Source organism: Coffea arabica, chromosome 10e, assembly GCF_036785885.1.
Source record: "Coffea arabica cultivar ET-39 chromosome 10e, Coffea Arabica ET-39 HiFi, whole genome shotgun sequence".
NCBI lineage: Eukaryota > Viridiplantae > Streptophyta > Magnoliopsida > Gentianales > Rubiaceae > Coffea > Coffea arabica.
Genome location: NC_092328.1, coordinates 14,840,217 through 14,860,512, shown reverse-complemented (window position 1 = coordinate 14,860,512; position 20,296 = coordinate 14,840,217). Strand labels below are relative to the sequence as shown.

Here is a 20,296-nt window from a genome sequence, read left to right as displayed (position 1 = left end):
AAAAATAAAAAATAATTATTTTATTTTTTAAAAAATATATAAAATAATAATTTTTATTAATCAATTATAAAATATTAGAAATATATATGTAATTTTACTATTAAAATAAAAATAAATAAATAAATATATATACATATATATTCGAGCTCGCGAATATTTTTGAATTCGAATTCGAATTCGATTTGGCTAATTCGAACTCGACTCGAGTGGTTTGATTCATTTGTAACCTTAGCTGCACCACCACTAGGAACATAATAGAACCGATCTCCTCGTGAGCAGCTCGCAAGTAGCTTGATTAAAAACTTGACTCGTACTCGATCAAAATCAAGTGCGAGTTGAGCGTGAGTAGCTCGATAATTATTCAAACTGCGAGTATTGGTTTTCAAGTTCGGTGGTTCATTGGCTTATTACCGAGCACAAAGCAATTAATTAAAAATTATATATTTAGTTATTACAAATTTACTTTTTTGGGCTTGAGAGTTGTATAAATTACTAAAATTACTCTTTTAGTCAAGTCAAGTACTCAAACTCGATTATACTCGCAAGAAAATCGAGTATAATTGAGTCGATTTCGAGTTTCTAATCATTTTTCGAGTTTAATTTTGAACACTTTCTACTGCTTGTTTGAGTTCGAACTCGAGTTCGGGCAGTACCTCTCTACCATCGAGTATAGTGATACTTGTATTAGACTCGACTCAATTATATCTCTAGGCACTACAGCTTGAAATTTTTTTTAGCACAAAAAACATTAACCAATCTAGGGTACTATATTAACTACAAGCTAAACTCTATTTATAAACAAAAGAACAATTAGTGCCTTTTAGGAAGAAAAATGAAATTATCTACTAAATTAGGAAAAAATTGGCAAAAGAAGTCCTAACTATCATCGTCATCCTACCGCTATAAGCCCCTAACACCAACTTGAACACCACAAAATTTTAGTTTCAAGAACTAAAAAGCTGTCTCTATTACCAGCTTGCTTCTTCTTATCAACATAAGTAGATAACGTGCCAACAGTTTCGTCGTCCTCTCACGTGCCCGGCATGTGGGTTGAGAACATTATGCTGTACGCGCATCGCGCGATAACGTACCAACAGTTTTGTACGGATTTTCATCTTCTCCTCTGACAGTATCCCATGTGCCTCCTGCTGCGGCGTCTGCCGCGTCCCTTCTTCCCAATGCATTCTCTCTCTCCTTCTTCTGGCCAATGTTGCTCTGTTGCTTATCCGACTGTTCTTACCCCTGGTACAAGAGCGTGTTGAGAAATCCGGTTCTCTTCTTACCACGCAGGGAGCCTCGAGCCTCGTTCTCTCGCGTTCTCTGGGTTGCAGCGATCCAGACGTTTGGTTCTCTTCCTCTTCCTCTGTAGTGAGTTTTCTTCTTCTTCCTTTTCTTCCTTTTTTTTCCTTTCCGGTGAGGTGCATTCTTCGCTGTGAGCTTTCTGCGTGATCTTTAGCCTGAAGGTGATGTTCTTGTTCTTTGTTCTTTGTTTCCCTTCTCGAGCCGCGCAAGGAGCGTCGATCCTCTGTCCCTCGCGTTCTCTTGGTTTCATCAACATAAGTAGATAACGTGCCAACAGTTTCGTCGTCCTCTCACGTGCCCGGCATGTGGGTTGAGAACATTATGTTGTACGCGCATCGCGCGATAACGTGCCAACAGTTTTGTACGGGTTCTCATCTTCTCCTCTGGCAGTATCCCATGTGCCTCCTGCTGCGTCGTCTGCCGCGTCCCTTCTTTCCAATGCATTCTCTCTCTCCTTCTTCTGGCCAATGTTGCTCTGTTGCTTATCTGATTGTTCTTACCCCTGGTACAAGAGCATGTTGAGAAATCCGGTTCTCTTCTTACCACGCAGGGAGCCTCGAGCCTCGTTCTCTCGCGTTCTCTGGGTTGCAGCGGTCCATACGTTTGGTTCTCTTCCTCTTCTTCTGTTGTGAGTTTTCTTCTTCTTTCTTTTCTTCCTTTTTTTCCTTTCCGGTGAGGTGCATTCTTCGCTGTGAGCTTTCTGCGTGATCTTTAGCCTGAAGGTGATGTTTTTGTCCTTTGCTCTTTGTTTCCCTTCTTGAGCCGCGCAAGGAGCGTCGATCCTCTATCCCTCGCGTTCTCTTGGTTTCAGTAGTCCAGATCAGCTGCCATTCGTTCAGTGCTCCTCCTCTTTCTCCGTTGTAAGTTTTTTTCTTCTCCCTCTCAGGTGAGGTGCGGTCTTCGCTATGAGTTTTCCTCTGTAAGTTTTAACCTGGAAACTGATGTTTTTTGTTCTTTTTTCTTTGCTTCCCTTTTCGCGTGGCTCCTGTTTTGCTCTCGGGGGCGGTCTCTCGGGGGCGGTGCGCTCTTGCCAACCGTTTGGTTCATCGATCCTCTGTCCCTCGCGTTCTCTTGGTTTCAGTAGTCCAGATCAACTGCCATTCGTTCGGTGCTCCTCCTCCTTCTCGGTTGTAAGTGCTGCTGCTGCTGCTGCTTCTTCTTTCAATCATGTGATAAATAACGAAGTAAGCATTCATCAAAAGAACTTACGATTGACTGCTGGGAGCTTCTCCAATGCAAACTGACTCATTGGGCAGTTTAACGTGAAGCGCATCTTTATCTATGGTAGAGTAAACAACAACACAAGGAATTCCCATTTCATGTGCAGTTCGACTGACATGAACAGCAATTTCTCCACGATTTGCTATCAGAATTTTCTCTGCACGACATGTAGTGGCAAGAGCCCCACCACTTTTTCCAGATTTAGAAACAAGCCGAGAAGCTTGAGCAATCTGCCAAGGGAACTGCACCTTATTTCCTACCACGAAGCTACACTGGGAGCTCCTAATATGCCTCTTATTGTCCCCAGGAATAAACCCTAAGATGAAGCAGCAGCAGCAGCAGCGCTATCAAGTCCTGCCTTCTACACCGATGTTGTTTTCAAGCCCCCTGACTATGCCATTGAAGCCAACGGCCGCTCTGAAAGTCCCAGTCAACACTCAAATTACTCAGCTTCATCTTTCTTGGTATCTCCCTCTTCCAGCTTCGTCTTTGTTCTCGTCAGTGCATTATAGCTCTTTTCCTTTTCGCTCTTTTCTTTTTTGCCCTATTTTTGCTTTTACTTTTTCGCCCTCACTCCATTTCTATGCAATTCATGTCTGATACATGGTAAGGTGACGGGATGGGAAAGACTCTCCGATGATGGGAAAGATGTTTTTCTCGCTCTTGCTCTGACTTGAGAAGTGGTCTTCGTCTCTCTCTTGTACTGAAATACATTTTTTTTTTTTGTGTTGAAGATTCTTCTTTGCTTGGTTCCTCCCAGATCCAATTCTTGATGTAAGCGGTTGGGAAGACTTCGTCAACCTTGGTAAACTCCCAACTTTTCCAATTTTTTTTTCCAGTTAGAGATCAACAGATTCTTTCTTTTCCGTTCTTCCTCTCATCCTCTCCTCCTCATAGAATTTCTCATCTATTTTCTCCCTCATTTCCTTCTGCTAGAGACTTGTCTTTTGCAGTGAAAAAGCAGTCTTTTTACACATATTAATGATGTTTATTTTTGAGTAAATTTAAGTCATGACCTACATTTTCTGCATTTTTTTGTACTTTTGGTTTCTTGAGGATCTCAGGTTTTCTTGCTTCAATTTCTATGGGTTTTATGAATAATATGTTGGTGTTCTGCTTTAATATTGTGGGTGGGGAGGAGGGTTGGTCTCAGCTTTTGTTATTTATGTGATTTTATTGTAGAATTTTGTTTCTACCAAGTTTAGGATTGACCTTGAGTTGGCTATGGAGGCTTTTTCTTCCTTTCAATTTTCATGGAGTCTAATGTAAATTTGGAATTTCAAAATTTTCCTTTAACTAGTCTAATTTTCTAATTACTATGGGATTTGACACATAAAATCAAGATGTTGTTAGGTTTGTTCATCTGTGTTTTTCTTTGGTATTGATATGAGAAATTCGTTTCTGAATAATTGTAAGTTTTAATTTCTTGAGTTAATTTATTTTGTGGAGTTTGAAGAGGAAAAAACGTTTTTGAAAAGGTATGCTTATCTTAGTTGAATTTGTTGACTCCCCATTGTATTGGATTGTAACTATTTTGATTCTTGAATTCGAGTGTAGATGATGTTGGCCAATTGTCATGCTTCTTTAATTACTAAACATGACTTTGTTCTTATATGGAGCAGCAACTGTGGGCCGATATTGCTGAGACTGAAGCTGATAAGGTTGATAAGGCTGCCAAAATGGCAACACTAATGGCTTATCTTGGGGAAATGAATGTTAGCTTACTGGTAATGAAAAGCATGAACCTAAGTGTATAAAAAGTTACTTTTATAATATGTTTCTGTTTTATCTGGTGTTTCTTTCTTGTGTCCAAGGTAGAGATGATGCCGGAAAGAGGCATCATCTCTACCTTAGAGGTTGTCGAATTAGTATTTTCTCTGAAATGTATTTTTCCCATGCTTTCCTTCAAAACAGAGGTGACCAATGGAAAAACATGACTTTTTTCCATTACATGTTTGTGTTATTCTTTGGTTTGTCTCTTTTTCCTTGTTTTTTTGGATTTACCCTTGTCCTTTGCTTCTCGTGTTTGATCCTTGTGTTTTGATCGTATGTGACTTCTTTGCACATTTTTTTTACAAGTTTTTTGCTGCAATGGCGCTTGAATTGACTTGATTGGTGACAAGTTTTGTGTTACATTTTATGTCCCTATGATTTTGTTCTATCTATTTGTGATATTTCTTTATGTCTGTTTTCTTGACCTGATTGCCAGTTTCGTTTTTCAGTATTGTTTGTCTTCATTCCAATGGGAGCTCGCTGCTCTAAATTAGACTTTTGTTGGTGGCCTTCTAACCTCAAATCCAACATCCCTTATTCCTCTGATCTTGGTGATTCTTAAAACTCTATTAAATGTATAAAAATGTAATATTTGTTCCCTTTTTCTGATTTTTTTCTTCTGGGGTTTTAGAGAAATGTGGAGAAAATGAGAGGATGAAACTGCTAGCATTTAAAGAGTGCAGTTTAGATGAACTGAAGGTGGCGACTACAGGATTCTCAGTTGAATGCATTGTATCAGAACATGGAGATAAAGCTCCCAATGTTGTCTACAAAGGGCAGCTTGAAGATAATAGCTCTTGGATTGCTGTCAAACATTTCAATAAGTTTGCTTGGCCAGATTCCCAGCAATTCCTGGTTGTTATTACTTCTTTTAACCAAGGCCCCAGCTACAGTGTTTCACAAATGTGATATTATCTTATTTATGTACGTGCTTTGATATCAGCCATAGTACTTAGTAAACCATGGGTATGGTGGATGTTATTCAGATTTAAGATTTGTTGCATGCAATTTGTAGGTTGATAAGTGAGGAAACTTATTGTAGGTTGATATGAATTGAAACATTGATTATATGGTTGTTATACCTTTGTTTAAGGTCAGATGGAATGAAGTATTTTGTTTCTACCAATAAGATAAAGTCGATTTCATTTTTTTTCTTACTCACTTTGGCCCTTACTATTTTGCATTTTCCTACTTACAGCCCTAATTAACTCTCCTCCTTCACTTTTCTTTTCTTTTTTTTTTTTTAAATTTTGAGAATGATCTGAGAGCATGGAAAGATAGTCAAATCTAACCCCTAATGATGCCTATAAGTTTTAAGGAGCTACATCATTAGGAAATTAATGGACCTCGTAACTAAATCATAATGCAACCTAACCTTAAAATAGCAAGTGCAAATAACAACCTAGACGAAGTCTTATAATATTTTGGTTCCTTAATGAGAATAACACCCGCTATTTTTTACATGATTACATACTTAGATGAAAGTTTACTCTAATTTTGGTTTAATATTTTTTTTTTGGTTTATTTGTAACTAATTCCATAAAAACAAACAAATTTCATTGATGATCCATTTTGAATTAGTACAAATTATTTTATTAAATTGGGCATCTCCATCCTTTTTCCCACCGTGCGTAGCACGGTTTATGCCTCCTAGTATCTCTAGAAAGCCTCCTTGGTTAGTTGGACTCTTTACAAACTGGAATCCTAAGATCATCTTACATCTAAGCAAACGAAGGAAGGTTCTCATAATTACAAGTCTATCAAATGAAACTATTGCATTTTTTTTGTTGATAGAAGACATCAACACAGGTGAATATGATTCCAAAAGCTTTTTCAAGAGAAGCAAAGCGGGCTTTTGTCCAGAAATAGAAGCTTGTTATTTCATCAAAAATGAAAATTACATAAAATAAAGGGATAATTTCGGAAACCTCCCTTGAGGTTTCATGAAATATCACTTAGCTTCCTTGATGTTTTCAAAATCTCACTTAGCACCCCTCGAATTGACATTTTGGTAACATTGTCACCCTTCTAACCAAAAGTAATATTAAAAAATTCATGTTTGAGGAGAGAGATTATTTTAGTGCCTTTACTACCCTTAGGCTATAGAAAAATGAACATTTTACAAACCAAGGAAAAAAAGTACTAAATTGGAACCATCTGAAAGTGAGGGGATGAAAATTGATAAGATTTTATGTTATTGCCAATAGTCATTTCTATAGTAGAGAGAGACAGTAAAAGCATATATTTTTTAAACCATTTCTATAAATAAAACCCTCCATAGCATTGAAGGCAATTAGCATGTAAAAATCATGCATTTGAGCCAAAAAAACTCAGCAATAGATGAAATTCAACTTCAATATCATACAGAGAATTTACTCAAAATAGACGGACTTTTTTTATGGGCATGAAATATGAAAATTTTATTATTAAAAACTCAGAATTTGAAAAACTGCAGTTCGGAGTTTTAGTTACTTTATTTCTCTTGATCTCTACATGAATAGGAACAAATAAATAAATAAATAAATAAAGTTGTGAAACACAAAAAAAAAGGGGAAAAAAGAACCTGCAGCTATTTTTCTCCAAATGCGCTGAATATTTCATTGATTAAATCCTATATTTCATTGACATTTAGAGAAAGAAAAACAAGTTTAGAAAATTTAAATATGATGGTATTATTGACAATTCATCACCTTTGATATTAGCATATGGCCCTACTATCACTTCAAGGGTGTTAAGTGAGATTTTGAAAAGTTCAGGAGAGCTAGGTGATATTTCATAAAACCTCAGGGGAGGTTTCTGAAATTATCCCTAAAATAAATAAACAAAACTACCCTCCATAACTCGGTGGTTGTTGCATCGGAAATGCTTCTCTCTTAAATTTGTTGTAAAACTGAATAAAATTGGATTAAGTTATATGCTAAATAACTAGAGATAGATTGTATATTCTACACATTGAAACTATTTATAAAAATGCCACAATGAAAAAATATAAAGGGCAAATGAACATCTGCTCCTGTCTACATGCTATGTTTTACAAGAATAGAGGCATTGCGTCCATGGCCAGCGTTCCGTAGTATCAGCGAAGAGAAAAAACGGGAAAAATGATCTCTTTTACCAAAACAAAAATTTTGATTTCCTTAGCTCTTTTGTTGTTCTGGTTTCGACCACAAATTTTATAGTTGCTTAATGGTGAACAATTCTTATGACTTCTGTGTTTGAAGACAAGATTGCAAGAGGAGTTTGGGGAGCTTTTTATCCACTATTAGAATAAGAAATTCTTCATCCTTCCATCTTTCATTTAATTGTTTTTATTCATGATTTGTTGCAAGAATAACTTGTACTTTCATTTCATATCTACTGTGAGTAGCTAAGTTATTTGTATCGCAAGGTTGTGATGAACTTTTGCTAGTTCATGTGTTCCTTAATTTATTTATGTAGTTTTTTGATCATTAATTGCAAACTATTAAATCTATTATTTGAGAAATGAAAGTTATTTAACAATACAAGATAGGAATTCATGAACCTTAAATAGTATATACTCACAAAAGTAAAGATACATTTAGGTGGTTAACTCAAGTGATTTCACTCCTCTATTAAACCTGCATCCAGTTATTCAACCATGAAAGTAAGTGAAGATTAGGTGTAGGTATATTTTGTTTCATTGGCAGAAGCGAAGTCCAAACACTTTAGGAAATTACATTCTTGGCAAGACATAAGTTACGAGCGTAATCAACTAATATACACTCATAATCTATTGCAAATGAGGGAGTAAAAAACCCTACGATTCTACTCCTAATCATTTCATCCTTTGCAATTTACTTTCTTATTGCGTACTAGTATAAGTTATAATTAGTTTAATCATTCGAATTCATATTTGTTTCGATAATAAAGTAAGCGATTGGTTTTAGTAATTTTAATTGTTCCTTGTAGGATGAACCCTGATTTACCTTTTACTCAAATAAGAACCTATATACTTACAGTAGATGGAACTAGCTCATTTACTTGAATATCTAGACCAAGTCATCATAAAAAAAAAAAGGGCCTTTAGTTTTATAGCTAGAATTAAGGACTCTGAGTATAGTTTCTCCGATGGATGATATTAAACAATCTGTGGTTAATTTTTTTAGTAGATTATTTACTGATGACAGAGATTTTATTCATTGTTCTGCTTTTACATTTTTATTTGCCCCAAGTCTCTTGTGATTATAATGATTTCGATTTAATGAGATTTTTTTTTATTCGGTGTCTAGAATCCTATCTAGAAATTGGTCTTTCGTTGCAATTACTGGAGAGGCAGTGAGGTTCCTTAAGTCCTTCCATGGCGTTTGTCATTTGTCAAGGTGACCCCCTTTCTCTAGTCCTGTTTATCATTGCTATAGAGTTTCTTGGAATAGGCTTATATGATTTATTTGATAGTAGAAATCAGAGGTTATTTTATAATTCTGCCGGTGAAAAAATTTCCTACTTGGCTTTTGTAGATGACATGATTATATTTACTACTTATTCTAAATGACGATTGAGGGATATTTGTCAGTTTATTCTTCAATACGAGTCCTTTTTGGGGCAGAAGGTTAATATGGACGAAAGGTCATTTATTTACTCTATGAAGCTGTCCTTGGTCAAGGTCCATATGATCCAAAATTTGTTGGGATTTGGACACCAAAATCTTTCGTTTACATATTTAGGTGTTCTCTTGAAAAGGGATAAAACTAAATTTTTATGCAAAACATGTGCAAGTTATATTTGAGGTTATTTTATCCAAGATATGTGCAAGATTAGTGGGATGGAGTACTAAGTTTTTATCTGTCCAGAGGTAAAATAATTTTGATCAATAGTTCCTCTAAATCTGTTTTTGCCTCCCTTGATCAGCTTTTCTGTCGATTTCTTTGATTCTGAAAAAAAAATAAAAAAAATCATTGATTGGCATGGGAAAAGGTTTTATTTGCCAATGGAAGAAGGGGGTTTGAGTTTTTCTTGATCTTCGTAATGTTGTTGATGCTTTTAGCATGAAGTTTTAGCAGATTTTATAGCCTAATATTTCAACATGGTGTAAGTTGATGCATCAGAAGTATTTGAGGGGTTTTCATCCTTTACAAATCAGTAATATATCTAGATTGGCTACTTGGAGGATATGATTGTTTATTTGGCATAATGCTGAGTCTTATATTTCTTCTTCAGGTTTATTCCTGATTTCTTCACCTTGGGAGGCTGTGAGACAAAGAGAGAAAATGTGTCAATTAGTCTCAAAGATAATTTAGAATTTGAAATTACCACTAAAACTTTGTTTCTTCAGTTGAAAAGTTGTTAATGGTTTTTTTTGCCCACTAATGATTTATTGCAATCTAAAGGCTTGTCTTTGGCCTCGTGATATGCTGGTTGCTTTCATTCTGAATCCATTAGGCATTTGTTTCTTGAATATCCCATGGCGGTGGCAGTTTGGAATCGTTATATGAGGGAATTTGGTATTTTATATTAGTCTTATGCGTTTATTTCTAGAGTAAATCTTATATATACACTGACCGTGTATACACTATCACCATTGAATTTATAACATATGTATAAAAGTTGAATTTCAAATTCAAATTTTCGCACTATCAATGTAGGAAAGTTTAATCCTTATTTCTACCAGATTGATAGCGTGGTTCCTTTCTTGCTAGGTGGAAAATTTTGGGCATAGTTGCTTTTTTGTTTCGATAGTGGTATTATGGTTTATTTGGTGTGCCAGGAATGAAGCTCGATTCTTGGGAATATCTTTTCAGGTTGCTAGAATCATTTTTGCAGTTGACAAATTTTATTTCTCTTAGGTAAATTGTTTATGTTGTCTAGTCCTTAGTTGGTCAGGGGACGAAGAAACTTTTATGTGGCTAAATTTTTGTATATGTCCTATTAAGAAGGAGGCCATTGCCATCTCCTAGAGTCTTCCATCTAATGGCAAATTTAAATTGAATTCTAACGCTAGTGTCAGGAAAGAGCCTTGGGTGGTGGTTCGCTTAGAGATCAATAGGGTATGGTGATATTTACTTTCTTCATGGAGTTTGGAGATGCTAATGTGATTGAAGTTGAAGCTTTAGCATTTTATTACGATCTAAATTTTTGTGCGCAAAAGAACTATTTGGATATCACATTATAGATTAATTTTTCCTATTTGGATATCACACTATTAGTATTTGGATATCACAGTATATATATAAATTGACGGGGTGTAGTTGTATGTCATATCATCTAACTTTAAATTTAAGTACCAAACTTTACTTATATGACATGCAACTAAACCCGTAAACGTATATACTTTTAGTGCATAAAAGATTTACACTTTATTTTTTATTTGTCATGTACTAGAGGTATTGCTCTTATTCCCTTCCTTTTATTTTTTTTTATTATTTTTAAATAAAATGAAAGGGCTGGCATTCCACTCCCAGGGCTTTGTCAAATTATAAATGAAAATAAAAATAGAAATGGAGTTTGAAATTAGTTGAAACTTTTGTATGATTAACAGATTATATTAAATACTTAGATAAGAAATATTTATTACTATGGTTGATTTTGGCTTTATTTTGAACTCTTACCCCATATATAGCAACAAACTTCTAGTAAATGACCCCTAAGAGGTACCATTTGAGTTTTAAATAATTGATCATTTCATTATCTAATAACCTGAGTTTTAAATTATTTTTTAAATTAAATTCGTGCCTAGTTTAGGCATAATATCATGCATATCACAATATTCGACCCTGTTAATATAATAATTGACTAATTACACTATAATTAACTATGCACATTTAAAATTTAAAATTATATATAATCAAAACAAAAAAAATTCACTAAGATGAACTAATAATTAAAAGAAAAAACTAAAATTCACTAACTAATTGAAAAAGGAAACAACAATTAGTTAAAATACACAATTCCTACCGAAATAAAAAAAAAATTGGGCTCTTTGAAATCTAAAGTTGGCCTTAAGTATGTATAAATAAATGGCTGAAAAGTTGAGGATGAGTCGTGAATAATAACAGAAGAGAAAGAATACTAGAACAAGGGGAGAGTGGCACAACAGGGAAAGAGGCTAAAAAGGGGCTACATGGACGAGGGATATGATGAGGAAAGGAAAGGAGAAAGAGTTGCAAACTTCAAGAGTAAAATTTCAGGGGTCATTCATTTAACTTCTTTAAATGACATATTTCCTTGCATGGGATAATGGTATTTTTATCCAATGGCATGAGAAGGGTGAACTTATCAAGGCCAGAAATTCTGATGGCATAATTGTCTTTTCAGCTACTGACATAAACCAAAGTTCATTTCATGGCTTTGACTATTAGTCATGGGGTTTGACCTGCATACTTGGTGAATAAAGGGGCTAAATTATAATTGAGCCTGATTGCGTGTGGCTACTTTAATTAACCTAAACTTATCAAGCTTGGATCCATAACTCATTCACATTAAAAACACTACAACTTTCTTCTATAAATCAAGTTAGTTGTCGAGACATATATTAATTTGTTTTGTTTGCTCCACCGTCAACTAACCATCATAAACTTTGAGGTTCATCAAACTCTTAAGAATAGAGTAGGAATACAATGTTGCAAACTTTGAGATTTGCATCCCTAATATGAAGTGTCTTATAGTGGTTCTTATAGATTGTTTACTAATGAGAGATTACTGGTAGCGAGACTTGTATTTAAAATTTCATTAGATAATGTGAACAAACCTTACCAACTAAATCCACTCTCATGAATGCCAGCAATACAACAATATGCAAAATTAAAATGAATGTTTCTCTTCAGTACAACTAATTGTGTCTTAATCAATTTTATCAATCCAATTTCAAATTCACCACCGCCATGTGGGTCATCAATTGTATGATGTAATTGCCTAGCAATTTCAGAAAGTTCCTTCCCCTAGTTGACCACCAAATGAAATTTATACATATAAAATGGAAAGTAAAGCATGTGGGATTTTAGGTAAGGGAAGATCTAATAATCTCACAACACGAGGGATTATCTATTTGGAAGAAATATAGTTCTGGTCCCCAATGTTTAGCCTATATGCCAAATTAGTCCCCAATATTTTTACAAAATAAATTTACTCCCTGAAATTAGTGATTTTAGATAGCTTTAGGACAACTAAAGGAAAATCATCATAACTAATGGTTATCATCAAATTGGCGTTAGTCAAAAGTTTTGAATTCGTGTTTCTAGACCCTAATGTTCGAGTTTGGATCATTACGGTCCTATGAGTTTTAAGTAGTTACAATTAGAGCTTTGAAAATAAAATAATATGTGAATTAAATTAATTATACAACGAATATGTTTCTAAATTTCTATAAAATTTCATGAAAACACATTATATCAACGCAGCATGGTGGTAGCCTATTTATATCTTTGTTAAATAAATTATAATTTGGATGACAATATAGCAATAATAAATAAAATATAAAGTAGTGGAAGAAAAGGAGAATTCTAGTTTTATAATTTAAGTTTATTATAATTACTACTACACAAATTGTTGCATGTCTTGTGCATGTAGATTTTAAATTCTTGTAGTTAGCCATTGTACTCATAAAAACTAATGAAAAGAAGTATAAATGTGAAGTGATTATAGGAATTCTTTATAAAACTTTCTTTTATTTCTTGTTGTCTTTCCCATTAATTAAAATTCAATGTTCCAATACCATAGATTTAAAGGATTTATTTTAATATCTATGTACCTTAATAATCATTTAATGGTCCATATGATGTGTACAAAATACCAATTTCCTTTCAAACTCAATTGTTAACCTATTAAAATGTAAAAAAAATTAATTAATTACTTACAAAAAGTATATATTCAAAGGGAAACTTAATTAAGTTTTTTAGTTATCGTTAAAAATAAAAATAATAAAACTCATAATCAATTAATTATTAGTAGTGAGAAAAAATAAGACAGATATATTTTAACAAATTTTAGACTAACTATGCAAAAGAAAAGAAACAAATGGGATAGTCTTGGCATGAATAAATAAAATAATAATAATAAAAGAAAAAGGAGTTTAATTAGAATTCCTATGACCCATTTAATTTACATCTCATTTAATACTAAATCCTTAATATCACTGTTTAAAATTTAAGAGAAGATAATAATTCAAAATCAAAACATTGAGGACTAAAAGTGCAAAGTAAAAATTGTTGACTAGTGCAATTTGATGTTGATCATTAGTCATTGGTCCATTTTCGCTAATTGTCATAAATCTGTCTAAAATAAAAAACTTTGGGGAAGTTCCTGAAGATAGTTATAAGACAGCATTCACAACACCTTTTGGCCATTATGAGTGGAAAGTAATGCCATTTGGACTAAAAAATGCACCTTCAGAATTTCAAAATATAATGAATGATATATTCAACCCTTATAGTTCATTTAGTATAGTCTATATTGATGATGTGTTAATATTTTCAGAATCTTTAGAACAACATTTTAAACATTTTAATATATTTTTAAAGGTAGTTAAGAAAAATGGATTGGTAGTATCAGCATTTAAAATGAAATTATTCCAAACTAAAATAAGATTTTTAGGATATGATATAGATAAAGGAACAATAAAGGCAATAAATAGAGCTCTAGAATTTGCAAATAAATTTCCAGATAAAATAAAAGAGAAAAATCAATTGCAAAGATTTTTAGGATGTTTAAATTATATTGCAGATTTCTTTCCTAAATTAAGACAAGAATGTTCCATATTATTTAATAGATTAAAGAAAAATCCTAAACCTTGGTCTGAAAAACATACTCAAAAGGTTAGATATCTTAAAGAAAAAATTGAATCGTTACCATGTTTATGTCTTCCTCATCCTAAAGCTTTTATGATAGTAGAAACCGATGCATCAGAATTAGGATATGGAGGAATTTTAAAATAAAGACTAGATGATTTAAAAGAAGAATTAGTTAGATTTCATTCAGGAACATGGTCTGGTCCACAAAAGGATTATTCTACTATTAAAAAGGAAATTTTATCTATAATATTATGTATATCAAAATTTCAAGATGATTTGTACAATAAAAATTTTTTACTTAGAATAGATTGTAAATCGGCAAAAGAAGTTTTGCAAAAAGATGTTCAAAATATAGTTTCAAAACAAATTTTTGTTAGATGGCAAGCAATTTTATCAGTATTTGATTTTGAAATAGAATTTATTAAAGGAGAAAATAATTCTCTTCCTGATTTTTTGACAAGAGAGTTTTTACAGGAAAATGGAGCAAAGTAGAGAATTGCTCAAGACAATTCGAAAGAGATACAATGATAGAAATAATACTAGAAAATATCTTCGTATTATTTCAAGAGATATAGTACATTATGTGGTTCAAGGAGAAAAATTTAAGAGAATCGAAATTTATGATATTCCTAAATATGATGAAGTGAAGATGAGACATTCAAGAGCTATTGTTAGCATTAGAGAAAGATGCTTTGCAAAAAGAAAAATGATTGATTATAATATATTACAAAGAGAATGGGCAAAAAGAGTTAATGGAGAAAATGATGAGTCGATAAAAGGATACAATGAAGAAATCAGAGAAAAGAAACAAAAATTGAGTTGTATTATTTGTTAATTTTGCAGGATTATGGATTCAAAAGCAGGAAGTTCTAGACCAAAGACTCCTCAAGACTATGAGATGAGTCTTACTCCTGTAACTCAAAATAGATTTCAACTATTGCAAGACTTTCCAGCATTGACTTACAGTCAAGCTACTCGTATTCCAACTACTCCAACTTCTCCTCAAATAAGACCAATTCAACAAATTCCAAGAACTCTAGAAAAATTCAATGAAAAATCTTATTTCACGAAACCACTTACTCAACATATTACTTTAACCAAATTCCAAGAAGTGCCTCTTTATAATGCACTTAATTTTTTAATTCAAAGACTTTTCCCTTCAAAATGTTTCTGACAACCAGATGATCCATCAAAAAATTTGGATTATTATGAATTGATTCTCACTGATACTCAATCTATTGAGATTTTTCCTATTCCAGATAAAAAGAATCCAGATTAATTTCCTCTTGTTGTTTCTGATGTGATTCATATGTTTTTCTTTTTTCCTATGCTGTATGCTTACTTGGCCACATATTTACAATTTTTTCGAATGCTTTGCATTTGTAGGTCGAAAGTCAACAAGATTCATACAGTCAAGTTGTTAATCCTGTCTTAATATGTAGTTCTTTTAGTTCAGTTTTTTTCAGAGTTATGGTTATCATGCTGACAAGTTTGGTGACATTAGTTACACTTTTTATTTGGCAACTCCGTTTACTAGAAAACCGCCAAAATCAACACTTTTGTATTAATTAGGATAGATTACACTTTAGTCTCCTGTGATTTAGTGCTTTTCCATATTATCCTTTTACCATTTCAAAAACTATATGTAACTCCATCATGAGCATAGCATAAGGAGACTAAGCAACTCAACGAGTTTTTCTGTTGACACCATTACAAATTTACAATGGTGACATACAGCAAACTAACTAGGCGTCTTGGAGAAGGGAGTGAGGATGAGAGGATGGCTCACCTGGCCAATTGGTTTAAAAGGGCTTAACCATCGCGTGAATCTTTTTCTCAAGACAATGTAGTTGAGCATGCTTATTCATTAATTAATTTCCCTGTATATTTCCCATCCCCAAACTCAGATTCTGCATTTCTTTTCTTTACCAGAATGCTGCCAACCTTTGATCCAAGAGATACTGAAGCTGGTTCGAGGATTTTGGAGGATATAACCAGCAATGCTGGTCATATACAAGAACAGGTCCTGGAGGAGATTTTAACTAAAAATGCAAGCAGCGATTACTTGAAAGGTTTTCTTAATGGTCACTCTGATAAGGGACTATTCAAGAATAAAGTTCCTGTGGTAGATTATGAAGATATCAAGATTTACATCGATCGAATTGCACTGGATGGAGAGCCATCTCGGATTTTAACTAATGAATCCATTACTGAGCTACTCAAAAGGTAAATCAGTTTCTTTGTTTTGTTCTAATCAGATGAAAGGAAACTCCTGAATGGAGTGAGATCAATAATGCTGAAGCACGAGTCATTTCTGTTCTTTTTCATGAATTTCTTGTTTTTCTTAACTGAAATCATTAACTTCGTTGGCAGCTCGGGCACTTCAGGTGGGAAGCAAAAGTGGATTCCAAAAACTGCTGAAGAGGGAGAGCGCAGGGCCTTTTTTTCTTGTCTCTGTGATACTGTTTTAAACAGGTAAAGTCTTATGCAATGAATATACAGTTGTTATTTCTTCAGTAGAATTATAAGAGTCAAACAAAAAGTGCTAAACGTATAGCTTTGAACTAAGGTACCTACAGGGCTTGAGCGATGGGAAAGCGCTGTTATTTGTCCTTATCAACCCGGATATCCACACTCCTGGTGGCTTAGTTTTAAGAACAACCTCAGAAAGCGAGATAAAGAACAGAAAAGACAGATATCCTCAGTTTATATTGTGTGAAGATATCAATCAGAGTTTGTATAGTCAATTACTTTGTGGCCTTGTGCAGCGAGATGCGATAGCAAGCGTTGGTACATATTTCGCCTCGGGTTTGCTAAGGGTAATCAAATTTTTCGAGGAACATTGGCAAGAAATGTCTTCCAACATAAGAACTGGACAAATGAGTGATTGGATCACTGACCCTAACTGCAAAAGGGCTGTCTCCTTGATTTTGAGCAAACAAATGCCGGATTTGGCTGATTCAATTGATCTTGTATGCCAAGAAAAGTCTTGGGAAGGGATAATTAAGAAGATCTGGCCAAGGACCAAGTATGTCCTGGCCATTATTACAGGGTCCATGGCACAATATATCCCTGCACTTCAGTTCTATACGGGTGGGTTACCTGTAGTTTCACCACTTTATGGTTCTTCAGAGGCATTTTTTGGGATAAACATGAAACCTTTGTGCAGTCCTTATGATGTCTCGTATACTTTTATACCAAACATGGCCTACTATGAGTTCTTACCAATTGACAATCATCAAGATCCAAACTGCACCAACAGGAAAGATGCTCATTTGAAAGATCACATTGTGGATCTTGCTAATGTTAAGATTGGCCAACATTATGAACTTCTTGTCACGACCTTTACAGGTGAGATCACTGTACTTTTAAATCAACCCTAACTGCCTGTGGCGTACCACAGATATGAACTATAATTCTGTTAGTCAGACCCATGAAAAAGTATTCGATAAAACACAGAAGTGCCTCTTGAAGGTGTCTACTGGTCTCCATTTTATACCCTTTATCATGTTCTAAAATGGACGGTAGTTCCATTAATTTCTACTTAACAATTGCCTTGGACATCTAATATGCACAACTTGTTCTGATGTTCAAATTTGTCGAATATAGGTTTATTACATTCTGTTTTTTCTGTACATTTATTATCCTGATACACACAACCAATGATGATTAGACAGTTTAAATGCTTAAGCGCTCTAATGTCTAGAATATTGATGGAAGAATGTATTTTCAGGTTTGTACAGGTACAGAATGGGGGATATTCTCCTGGTGACAGGTTTTCACAATTCCACTCCCCATTTCAAATTTGTACAAAGGTCAAATGTGGTTTTGAGTATTCACACAGATAAAACAACTGAACAAGACCTCCAAAAAGCAGTTGCAATAGCAATGCAGATCCTTGAACCACTTGGCTTCTTTCTTTTGGATTACAGTAGCTATGCTGATACATCTTCTATTCCTGGTCACTATGTACTCTTTTGGGAGCTTCAACTCAGATCAAACGATGATATACCAGAACTTGATCAGGTTAAAATGGAAAAATGCTGTAGTTTAGTGGAACAATCTCTGGACCAGAAATATAAGTTGCTGAGGAATCAGAGCATCAGTACCATTGGTCCTTTGCAAATTAGAGTTGTAAAACAAGGAACATTCAATGTGCTCATGGACTTTTATGTTTCTCAAGGAACTTCTTTAAACCAGTACAAGACACCTAAGAACATAAAGTCTGAGAAAGTCATTGAAATTCTGGACTCCAGAGTAGTGGGAAAATTTTACAGCAGAGAAGTGCCTAATCAAGACTCGTAGCCTGTGGGCTTCAAGAATCTTTTTGCATATTTCATCCTAGGCGATCATATACCTTGTCTTGCAATGTCGAAATTTAAAAGTACTTCACCATTGTATGGATGCATTTGTGTTCTACTATTTTTCAGTTTGTTTGTGAAGCTTGGTGGATGAGGACAGTATCTGAAACTCTTGTACTCATCAAATTGAGGGCAATGCTATTCTAGTAGCAAAAGATGTTATTCTCCTCTCATGGAGTTTCCTAGTGAGAGTTTATTCTCTCTTAGGGATTTTAAGTGACAGTTTCTCCTCTTCTTGAGATTTCTAATGATAGCTTTTGTAGTTTTTTTCTATTTTTTGTATTAGATCTAAGTTTTCTCATATTTGGTTGTTGGATCTAGAATCGTTTAGATCTACTTCGTTAGATCTCACTTTAATGTCTGAATTTAAATCAGTTCATTAGCAGATTTGGGAGAAAAGAAGCAACACAGTTGGAAGCATGCATAGATGATATTGGGGTAACAAGTGTTTTATCTTTTGATATTTTTGGAGTTTCACAGTGTAATATTCTATTAATTTTCTAGATTTGTAATATCAAGTATTTGTTTTTTAGATCTGTTTGCATTTGTGGATGATTGATGTAATTTGTGCTATTAGTATGGATTTAATGTTATGATGATGTTTTATTAAAAAAAAAAAAGCTGGTCAAATGTAATTCAATAATTATAAATATGGATTGCTAGGCTATGACTGGATATCAACAATATGGAAGAAACTAATCTACCAAGTAGATGGGGAAATTTAGGAACCCAAATATGGAAGAATGGCTTGACTGGAGCTTAAAACAATATGACATTGTAGAGATAGAAGATGCAGATTGGCAGGTGTTTGATTCAAGAACTTTTTTATTTTGCCTGGTATGCTGGAACCTATATTATTGCAACTAAGATAAAACCAATTCTCAAACAGTGATAGCCCAAGCCGATTTCAGTTAGGAATCTCTCTCCAACTATCATAGAGTAGTACAGAAGGAGCTGAAGTTTATCAATTGGAGTAAGCCCCAAATTGGATGGGTGAAACTAAATGTTGATGGAGCATCAAGCAACGGTTTAGGACAAGCTAGAGTAGGAGGACTATTTAGAGATGAAGGGGGCTACTGGATGAATGGGTTCAGTGTCAGCTTGGGAACTACAAATAACATGGTAGTAGAACTATGGGCCATCATTTATGGGTTGAGCATGGCAAGGGATAGTTGTTGCGGAAATGATCATTGAATCAGACTAAAACGTGAGTTTGGAGCTGAATAACAAGGCACCTGAGGAAATCCCACACTACACTCTAATTTAGCATATAAACAGTTGGCTAGCTAAACAATGGAAGTGAGAATTGAAGCATGAATGGCACGAGGGTAACAAGTGCACAGATTATTTACCAAAACTAAATCTCCATTCGATTATCCAATTCAACACTTAAATTTAATGAATTCAGATCGTAATATATTCGGATGCATTTGATAATAAAAAATAGAACATTTGAATTAATTAAATGGCACTAAATTTTCTGGTCAAAACATGCTCTAAAAAATAGAGTAAATTTTTTATACACTGACAGTGTATACACTATCACCGTTAGATTCATGACCATGTGCAAAAGTTAGATTCAAATTCAGATTTTGCATAGTTGTCATTCATCCAAGATTGTAGGAAAGATTAATTCTAAAAAATAAGTGATAAGTTGTTCACTTATCACATAATGTAAAATACACCTAAATATATCATATTTAATAGTTAATAATTTAATTACTTAATGAATTCAAAATTTAGATTTCAATTGTTAAATTTTTGTTTTATCAAATGCACCTTAAGACTTAAATTCTTTGACGCACCACCAGAAGAGTTTAGAAAATTATTGAATTTAGATGTTATGGATGTAACTATACCCAGATTGGTTGCTATTATACCCAGACAGGGTATAAT

General features: G+C 33.9%; 1 protein-coding gene across 1 annotated transcript; it reads left to right on the top strand.

Moving 5' to 3' along the window:
* Nucleotides 1–15,869: 15,869 nt before the first annotated feature.
* On the top strand, nt 15,870–18,555 carry LOC140014983 (indole-3-acetic acid-amido synthetase GH3.17-like). The gene is made up of 4 exons (XM_072066734.1): nt 15,870–16,265; nt 16,413–16,514; nt 16,609–17,390; nt 17,773–18,555. Exons 1-4 carry the CDS (start codon nt 15,973–15,975, stop codon nt 18,342–18,344), a joined length of 1,749 nt encoding a protein of 582 aa, XP_071922835.1. The 5' UTR covers nt 15,870–15,972; the 3' UTR covers nt 18,345–18,555.
* Nucleotides 18,556–20,296: the final 1,741 nt, after the last annotated feature.

What these genes read in the sequence shown, in the direction of transcription:
- LOC140014983 (XM_072066734.1), top strand. Translation starts at nt 15,973, where the DNA reads ATGCTGCCAACCTTTGATCCAAGAGATACTGAAGCTGGTTCGAGGATT. An exon ending in ATTACTGAGCTACTCAAAAG is followed by an intron (nt 16,266 to 16,412) that starts GTAAATCAGTTT and finishes CTTCGTTGGCAG; the next exon opens with CTCGGGCACTTCAGGTGGGA. An exon ending in TCTTGTCACGACCTTTACAG is followed by an intron (nt 17,391 to 17,772) that starts GTGAGATCACTG and finishes ATGTATTTTCAG; the next exon opens with GTTTGTACAGGTACAGAATG.